The sequence below is a fragment of the Diorhabda carinulata genome, chromosome 5, assembly GCF_026250575.1.
Source record: "Diorhabda carinulata isolate Delta chromosome 5, icDioCari1.1, whole genome shotgun sequence".
Lineage (NCBI taxonomy): Eukaryota > Metazoa > Arthropoda > Insecta > Coleoptera > Chrysomelidae > Diorhabda > Diorhabda carinulata.
Window position 1 is genome coordinate 25,798,273 of NC_079464.1, and position 10,006 is coordinate 25,808,278.

The 10,006-nt window shown below is 31.3% G+C and overlaps 1 protein-coding gene across 1 annotated transcript; it reads left to right on the top strand.

The window, feature by feature from the left end:
* Positions 1-65: 65 nt before the first annotated feature.
* LOC130894579 (gamma-soluble NSF attachment protein-like) lies at positions 66-8,412 on the top strand. Its single transcript, XM_057801480.1, has 8 exons — positions 66-184; positions 241-308; positions 377-461; positions 1,700-1,925; positions 1,983-2,053; positions 2,108-2,262; positions 2,960-3,195; positions 5,689-8,412. The coding sequence occupies exons 1-8, from the start codon at positions 126-128 to the stop codon at positions 5,794-5,796; spliced, it is 1,008 nt and encodes a 335-aa protein (XP_057657463.1). The 5' UTR covers positions 66-125; the 3' UTR covers positions 5,797-8,412.
* Positions 8,413-10,006: the final 1,594 nt, after the last annotated feature.

Here is a 10,006-nt window from a genome sequence, read left to right on the forward strand (position 1 = left end):
TGTGTAGACGTGCATTGGAACGCACTCTATATTGCTGTTTCGTTTGATTTACTTGTGTGATAGATGTCATAATTCTATTAATGTCAAAACTAGACCTGTAAGAGAATTTGTTTAAACAAAAAATTATGTCTTCAAATAAGTCTTTAGAGAGTGGATACGAACACGTTAAAAATGCAGAAAAAAGGTGAAATTACTTTTCATAATAAAAGTATTCAATATAAATATATCAATACTTTTTAGTTTAAAAACATCACTGTTAAAGTGGCGACCGGATTATGAAAATGCTGCAGAAGAGTATAATAAAGCGGGTACGTTTTTGATCTATTATCTTTTTTTATATGAAATATATACTGATACAAACTATTATTTATTTCAGCTACTTGCTTCAGAATTGCAAAATCATATGAACAATGTAGAGATTGTTTACTTAAAGCTGTGGATTGTTATAAACAAAATAAAGCGTATCCTTTAAACAATATATTTGCAAACTAGAAATTATTTCAATGGTCTCAGTTTAAATGATGCAGTTAAGAAATAGTTTTTCTGTGGCTTATTCCTTTTTAAAAAAAAATTCTGTATTAAAATCAAGTCACTTTAATAATTGTTAAATATATAAATAAATTTGTCGCTTTAATTGAATCATATCAAGATAATGAATATTCAATTACAATATGAGCAATTTCTATCAGAGCTCAAATTATGCATATTTATTGAATAGACATTGAACAATTGACAAACAAAGCCACAGACACTAAAAAGTGGAATGATAATATACTACATTAGAATTACCAATAAGATTATTTTTAGTTGTAGTATTTTTGTAAAGCATAGTTTACACAAGGCTTGCTAGGTATTTGTGTAAACAGTTTTTCAACCCAAGCCAATGCTGGGGAGAATAGGGCGCCCTTCTATTTTTCAAGCCAGTGACCTCCGTCTGCATACCCCTGAATCACTGTGCCAGTATTATGGATGTGTAGATGCTATGCTAGTCACTTGCAAATGTCCATATGGTGTGTGCCTTTGTTTTCGTTTAGAATTTCTGTGACAAAATGCCAAGAGGATTCTTCAAAATTAGTACATCTTTATATTGAGCACGAATGCTTGTGGAATAAGCATTGTGATGCATACTAAAGTAATGAAAGGTGTGCTTAATTACTATAACAACTTCGTGTAGGAATGAATATAGAAGAACAAAATCAACTCTTCTCTTAATAATGCAGAAATGTTTTTTAAACATTTCTTTTTCAACACTTTGCTGCAAATTCATTATTTTCTAACTTCAGTGGTGTACACACCCAAAGAAAAATCTGTGAATGAATAGCCTCGTTAAAGAACAGGGACCAGGCCAAAGCTGCTTGTCTGCAAGACTGGTGCTAACAATACTGGCTTCTTATAAACTCTACTTTGAAGACAGTTATCATTTTACACAGATTTGTGTATGCTGCTATTTAAATTAAGATTGATATACAGAATATATTATTAACATACTAGTTCAATACACAACCAATATGCAATTGCCTTATCAATTAAATTTTCCTTAATATAATTGAAGCAACACTCATATTAACTCAATTTTAAATAACCCTCTGAGAGAATTAGTTTACTTTTTTATATTTCCTGCTCCATTTAATCTGTTAGTGAATATGAAATAAATTAATTGTCAATACTTTACTTATATGCTCCTTAATTTCATGACCAGATTGTTTTATGCTTCCAAAGCACTAGATCAATGTGTTTTAGTCAGCAAAGAATTGGGTGATATTAGGGCAATTCCAATTTTTGCTGAAAGAGCAGCTAATATGTTTCAAACTCATGGTAGTCCAGAATCTGCTATCTCATCCTTGAGCAAGGCTGCTAAAATAATAGAACAAACACTACCGGCTGATGCTCTTAGATTATATCAACATGCTATAGAAATTGCCACAGTAAACAATATTCTCTTATGTTATCATTCAATATATTTATGTATATTTCATTTTCAGATTCAAGATAATGTAGGTGATGCAGCAGAATTTGCAAACAAGATCGCAAGATTACATGTTAAATTACAGCAGTATGTTTTTTATTTTTTATACATTTATCTGTAGCTCAATTTTTATAATTTTAGATATGATCTAGCAGCTGATGCTATAAGAAGAGAGCTAGGATTACGTCAACAATCAGAGTTATTTGATGCAACTGGCAGATTGACTCTATCTTTAGTTTTAGTACAATTAACTCGTGGAGATGTTGTTGCTGCAGAAAAAGCGTTCAAGGAATGGGGTACGGTTATCTTTCTACCTTATTTTATATTGTCACTTAACTATACTTTTTTTTTCATTTTCATTTTTGTATATCTTCGCCGCCGGTATATTGTATCAGTTATACAGGGTTAATATTTTATTCGGAATAAATTGAATACTAGTTTATGTAATAATAATGTTCACATTCAAGCAAATGGCGACTCATGACTAGATTTTTAAAATCCTTTTTTTAAGCTTAATTTCTTTTGTCATATATTGCTTCAATTCACTTCCTACATTATCATAGAACATTGAGTAAATATGTTACAAGGTAGAAGTTTTGTGCTTATTCTACATTGGGTTAGTTTTAAAGTAGATCGTGGGGCCAGGTTCTAGCCCTTCTAGTCTTCTTGTGGGCCTTTGTTGTATAACACTTGATTTTTAATTGATTATTTTCATAACCAGCATTTTAATTTGCCGCTAATGTTTCAAATTCACGATTGTAAATGTGAGTTACAGGATAGTCATTGTCAATTTATAACATAGTTTTATTTATTGAAAATGTATGTTCTATGTTTCTGAACAATACGGGATTAGTGCAACAAGCTTGACATTACAATATATGCTTAGGTACTTTGTTTTCATGCATGTAATTAAAAACTTTGAGAATATGTATTCAAAACCATACTTGACAATGTTGTCAATTATTGAGCACACAAATTGAATTTTCTCTATAGGTAATAACTGTCAGAACCCAGAACTCTCCGTTTTGGAAAATTTGTTACAAGCATATGATGAAGAAGATCCTGCTGCTGCCCATAGGATATTGAATTGTCCCTTAATCAAGCACATGGATGTTGAATATGCTATTTTAGCCAGAGATATGCCATTACCAGAAGGTTTACGTCTCCAATCAGCAGCCGATAGAGAACAATCCACTGCAACTGGTGATTCCACAAAAGTACGAAATGATGTAAGTATTTATAAATATTCCTCAGCGAACTTAATTTGTTAGTTCTCTGGAACTTTTAATGCATGACTAGCAGGTTTGTTTTACCAGCTTAATTTTGTTGATAGTTAAATATTTCTACCCAAAATTGTTTTTTTAACATACATAATACGTTATCAATACTTTTTGCTAGTGTACAAAATATATAAATTTGATAATATTCGAGTTCATTTCAAATGAGTACGTAACTTTATAATGATCCCCGATGTTTGCCCATATCATAACCTCACCTCCAAGATTGTGCTGGAACTATTGCGTTGAATACAAAAGATTTCTCATAAGTACAAATGGCACAATGGTCAGTTTCTAGAGTATTACGGCATTAAGAGATAGACTAAATCAAAGAGAGCATGTCAGGGCCATGGATATGTAACTGATGCAAATCAAGACCAATGTTTGCGACTTCAAAATGAAGGTTTATTGCATTTACTTTGCTTTGCTTAGTTTTTCTGTGATGCTATCAACAAAGCATGTATAAGAAGACTACTTAAGGTCCTTTTACACAGTCAAATCAGTTTTCAGTTCACTATCAGTCGAACTGTCTGATGTTTCAGTGCTTTTGTCCGTGTGAATGTGGATCACATCCAGATAATTATTAGTATTGCACATACCACCTATATTATATAATAAGTTTGAAACATTTTGGATTAAGACTGGCTCATTGCAGCTTTAACTTTGATGCTGAGGAACCAAAAAAAAAAAGACAGTGGACTAAAGCTTGGTACCTCAATAGAAATTCGTTATCTTATTTAAAGGTAATATAGGAACTCCGATTAAAACCAAGTGATTGGATACACTATTTACGGATAACTGAGGATGCATATCTCATATTATGTCTTGTGAAATCTAAGGTTTGTTCTTGGTAGCTGCACTGGCAGAACTAGTTCAGGAAGTGTACACTAAAGCGTTCTTTGTAGCAGAACCAGCGCTAGTGTCGCTGTCTTAGTAGCAGTGCAAGAGAACTAGTTCACCCAATTCACTGTACTGCCTGCACTGGGTCTAGAATCAGTGCAATAAGTGTAATCTGGAAAAGGTGGTACTACATCTTCGTCATCGGACCAATATAAGAGTACTAAATCGTTTTATTGTTAATGCTAGAAGGCCTGAATCACATCAAATAACCTCAAATTCAACAATCAACAAATATTCCATTGCTCTCTCCACTATATAATTCTTTGTATCTGATCGAACTAATTCTATACACTCATGAACTGGCCTGCACTGGTGCAGTTCAGTATAGTTTCAGTGCAGCTACCAAGAACAAACCTCTATTATACAAAAGCAGAATATCATCATTATTATAGGAGAAAGGCTATAACACCTCATGAGACGTTAAGTATGACCCTAAGAACTTTAGTAAGTGGAAGTACTTATCAAAATCTCAGGTTTCATACTGTAATATCAACACCAAGTTTAAGTAAAATTATATCTGAAACTTGTAAAGCCGATATTAAGGTTCTCAAAGACTATATTAGTAAGTAATAGGCCTAATTTAGTTTTATAATTTATTTAAATTATTGTGAGAAATGTTGCGAAGCAGAATTGAAACTCTGGGTAGACATATATTGTCATTGATACATCCTTATTTGAAATCTGAGGTTTGTAATGATTGCCCAATTTAAATATGGTTTACAAGCAGGCATTCTTAGAACTGAAATGAAACAAATAGGTCTGTCCATACGGTCAGTTCTACGTTTGAGTTTGGTTTCAGTTTTTATCTTTTTATACCTAGGAAAAACTGACAGTTCGCCTAAGACTGAACGATAACTGATATGACCGTGTAAAAAGACATTTAGAGAGTTAAGAGTATTCGCGAATGGAGTTACCCCAGCACATTAAGAACATAGCTTGTACCAGGAAAACCCGTGATCGAATGTTCTCATCTGAGTAGTTACAGATTTTCTCTAATTGGCAATGGTTGATGGGTCCCAGGTTACAGAAGAGAGAATGAAGGGCATTAATATAAAGATCAACAAAGATACGGTGATCATCGAAAGATGTCGTCTTGATACTTACCGAGTATGATATTGACATATTAGAACCACGATTCATACCTTTTGCTACCTTTGTAGAAAAAATGACAATGCTCAAATGCATATCACAAGAATTGTTCAACGTTACCTTAAAGAGATCAAAATCCAAGCAATGGTATGAGCCAGTCAACAGTACATACCTCAATTCAATATAATTGGTAGCCTCTCAATTTCTATGAGATTTGAAGCATACTCAAATGTTTTTTTGTTGATGCCACATGGGCTATTAAAATAAGCCTCTCCATTTTTTATCAAATTGTATTGCAAATTCGTTTTTGTACATTAAAGTTTTATTGAAATTTAAAATAAATTTATTTTATATTTTGACTACCTCTCGAATTTATTTTTAATCAATATATTTTGCTAAAGAAATTTTTAGACAAATCACTTTCAATTTTCTGATTGAATTCTTTTTTATTAATAGATCACGGTAGAAAATTCAGATGTATTTGTGGACAATGCACAATCCTCAGAAAGTACTCAAGAGAAAGAAGAAAATGAAGATGACGAATTTGCTGGAGGATTGTGTTAAGGATTTCAAGACTTGGATAAGAGTTACATTAGATTTTGAATTTTCTTGTTGTTTAATTCAATAATTTTCATACATTCCATTGAATAAAATCATGCTCATTAATGTATATATATATATATATATATATATATATATATATATAGGCATTAAATTTCAAATTAATAAGCTCCTCAAATCTGCTGATAAGTTATTGGACATAATATGTCTAGGTGTCATTATTAATAAACGAGTCAAATTGGGAATTTATACATTCAGCCAACCAATAATCTCTTATCAATGCCCAGTACTTAATTAAGACTCAAATATTAATATATAATATGCAATAAATGTGTATATGCTTATTAAAATATTTTATTTTGTTGCTATTAGATTCTAGTGATTAATATTAACATAAAAATTTGGTAATTATTTAGATTAGGGGTGTTGTTTAAATTTTAGACCAATTTTTAACACATCTTAAGTTTCTCTATAATGTAATAAAATTTTAACGAAATTGGAGGGGTGTAACCTGATCTAGATAATTACTAAAAATTTTTATTAATGTTACCATAAATACTGTTATCGCTCACAGTTTTTTCACGATCAACGAATCTTATAAATGTCCTTTTTGATTCCTTATTAGATTGAAATATATCTTTATTTGTTTCATTCAATGGATGAACTATATTGAACCGAACACCAATCTAGGATTGCATTGACAATGCTTATTATTTATGCATTCCTATTTATGAGATTAATGTAAACTGTAAGTCATTATATTCTAATTAAACTATTGATTAAATGTATGTTAAATCGCCAGAGTCGAAAGTTTTACACCATTTGTTATGTTGCAATTAACATTATTGACAGTACTTATAGAGATGAGTATATTAATATTAGAAACTCCAGTTACGGGTTTGTTAGTTATATTATTATGTATTAGGGATATTGAATATTAAGGGGTACATAAGTCAGTGTTTTTATCCACTTAAGATGTAACCTGTAACCCTGTAAATGAAATTATTTGGTTATTTTTATATTTTTCACTTGATATTTTTTTAGGACGCTACTGGTAATTAAAAAGTCTAGTAAATTATTAACGGCCGGTTTCATAATACATTTAGAAAGCTTTAAATTTGAAGTTCTCATTAAATTAAGACGCGCGTTTCATAATTGCCATTTAGCATAAATGTTATTTCAATTGGAAGTTTAAGTTAAGTCAGAAATGAAAATTTTGTTTGAAGACGAAACATATATCAAAAGATTTCGAATAACTAAGCCCACATTTACGGCAATATTGAATCAAATTCGGGATGAATCATCATTTTTTAAGATATAATTTTCATATTTTTAGTTCACTATAATTTGGAAGCGAAATTTTTCTATTTGAATTACAGTTGTTAAACACATTGTGTAAAAATATTAAAATTGAAAATAATAATTGGACATCAATCAAACATTTAATAATTACGATTAAAAATAATTATTGATTAGAATAATTGAAATGAAAAATTGAATTGAGGAATTAAATTGGCAAACCTGCACGCCACCAAAGATAGAGCCAAAATAAATGTTTGTGAAAAAACAAATACTCTTCTACGTTTCATTTTGTTTCTATTTTAAACAACATATATTGGAAAAGTACAAAATATTGTCCGTAGTACCTATAAAAAAAATTTAAACTACTGCCAGACTTGCCAACCTTCTTTCAATTCCATTCTTTCATTCCAAGGAGTCTTTAATCTGAAGGAATCTTTAATTAGTGTCAATTAGGGTGGGATTATGAAACCGGCCATAACAAAGTGAAAAATAATATAAGATTTGATTTTATCTTCTTTAATATCTTTGCCAATCAATACCATTATTTAAATATTGAAGTGATCGTGTGGAACCATTTCTGTATGTCTAAATGACTTTCATCTGCTTCGTCATGTCCTTCTCATTGTCAGGAATGATGTCCTCAATGGCACATTTTTTCTGTTTTACAACAGCCAGAAATCAATTGTGCTAAATTTAGAAACGTGGATGTAGAATTGAGGAAGTGACTTAAGGCACGTTGAGTTGTCCTGATAATGTTTCTTTTTTTGGCAAACGTTTCAGTATCTCCTTGTAAAATTTGGGGTTGTTCCGTTTAATATAAATTCTGATGGAACTATACCATCAGAATTGATGTCCGTTTTTGGGCTTCTTTAGAATGAGATTTTCCATTAAGAATTTGTCTCAGGGTTAAAGACCTAAATTTCATCATCAACAACAGTTTTGCCAATAAAACTCTGCATTAAAACGATCTCCAATTCCATGCAAATTGAAAAACGTCTTTCTTTTTGTTCTTCACCCAAATTTGGCACTTAATCAGCATCAGATATTCATATTACAAGTTATTAGTAAATTGTTCAGATCAAACCACCTAATAAAAGGTTAATCAAATATGCTGCATTCTAAACCGCCTTTAGTTAAGCTACAATGTATTTTTTATTTGATAATCAAACCTTTGTTATTTGGTAATTTCACATCATACATTGTTTTAACTTATTCTAGTCGAATACCTTATTATGTAAAGTTATTTAATATTGTTATGATATGAATGCTTAATAATTTTAAAACGTCATTCAGAAAATAAATTATTTATTATCAAAAGATTTTTTTCATTTCGCCTCCTATTTGCCAATTCGATTTTTATATATTTTTTTACTTATTCTATATCGAGCACAACAACACCGCATTCTTGAAAAAAATTAAGAACATTATATCCTCATGCTCACCTCAAATAATCAAATACCAGATAGTTCTCATAACAATATTTAACCAAAACCTTTTTTTATTACATCACTCAATAAGTCGTGTGACTGACACACAGATGGCGCTGTCTATGAAGTACCAACTTCCACGAGACTATGTGTGAAATTTCATGACATTTCGATTAGTTAGAAAAAAGTGACAGCCATGGAAGTGAAGCTACTTTTGTTATTTTAAAAACAATTTCGTGTGTTAATTTATCATTGCTTCTCGATGAAAAAAAATATTGAACAACTTCAGCAATGGCTTCAAAATTGTTACCCCGACTCTGCTCCATCGAAAAGAACCATTTGTTATTGATGAATTTGAACGTGGTCGTACAGACATCGATGATGGTGAACGTTCTGGTTGTTCAATTGATGTAATTGCTTCAGAAAAAATAAAAAAAAGTACACAAATTGGTTAAATCTGATCGTAAATTGACATTGTATGAGATAGCTGTTTACAATTATGCATGAACATTTAACCATGAGAAAACTTTTTTCAAAGTGGGTGTCGCGTTTACTCACAGTCGATCAAAAACAACAACGTGTTAATAATTCAGAGCAGTGTTTGGTTATGCTTACACGTAATAAATCAGATTTTTCGCGACGATATGTGACAATGGATGAAATATGGATCCATCACTTCACTCCGGTATCAAAACGATCATGATTAGAGTAGACTGCAGCGAGTTATCCACGTCCGAAGCATCCAAAGGCACAACTGTCAGCGTTGGGAAGGTTATGGTTTCAGTATTGTAGGATGCCCATGAAATATTGTTCAACGACTCACTCAAAAAGGAAGAGACAATCAATAGCGAATACTACATGAGTTATTGGATCGTTTGAATGCAAAAATCCAGAAGAAACAGCCTCGTGTGTCGAAGAAAAAACCACTGTTTCACCAAGACACCGAGTCACAAATCGATAGTTGAATTGAACGTATTGCTTCCTCATCCATCGTATAGTCCAGATCTAGCCCCCACTGATTGCTGGTTATTTGCTGATCTGAAAATAAAGCAGAAGAAGCAATTGTTGAAACTGAGGCAAAAGACAAATCCTTCTACGATCACTGCATCGAGAAGTTACAGAAGCGTTAGAATGATTGTATTGCTCTTGAAGGAGACTATATTGATGAATAAAATCGATTTTTTGAAAAAAAATGTTTTTCTTAGTCACACGACTTATGTATGAGTGATGTGTTATGTACTCGAAATCCGGTCGGTAAAGAAAATTTAATCAAAGTCGAAGGTAGATAAAATCCGAAGAATTTCTTAGAATAAATTTTTCTAATCTCTCACTCAAAAATTTATCTGAAAAAATCTTAGGACCGTCAACTTTGTAACGTACCAATTTTGATAGAATATATAATCTCAAAATGATAAAAAGTGTCTACAAAGTTCATACGACACCCAAATTTGTTGAGTTCATTCAAAGGAGTATTCAAACAGATA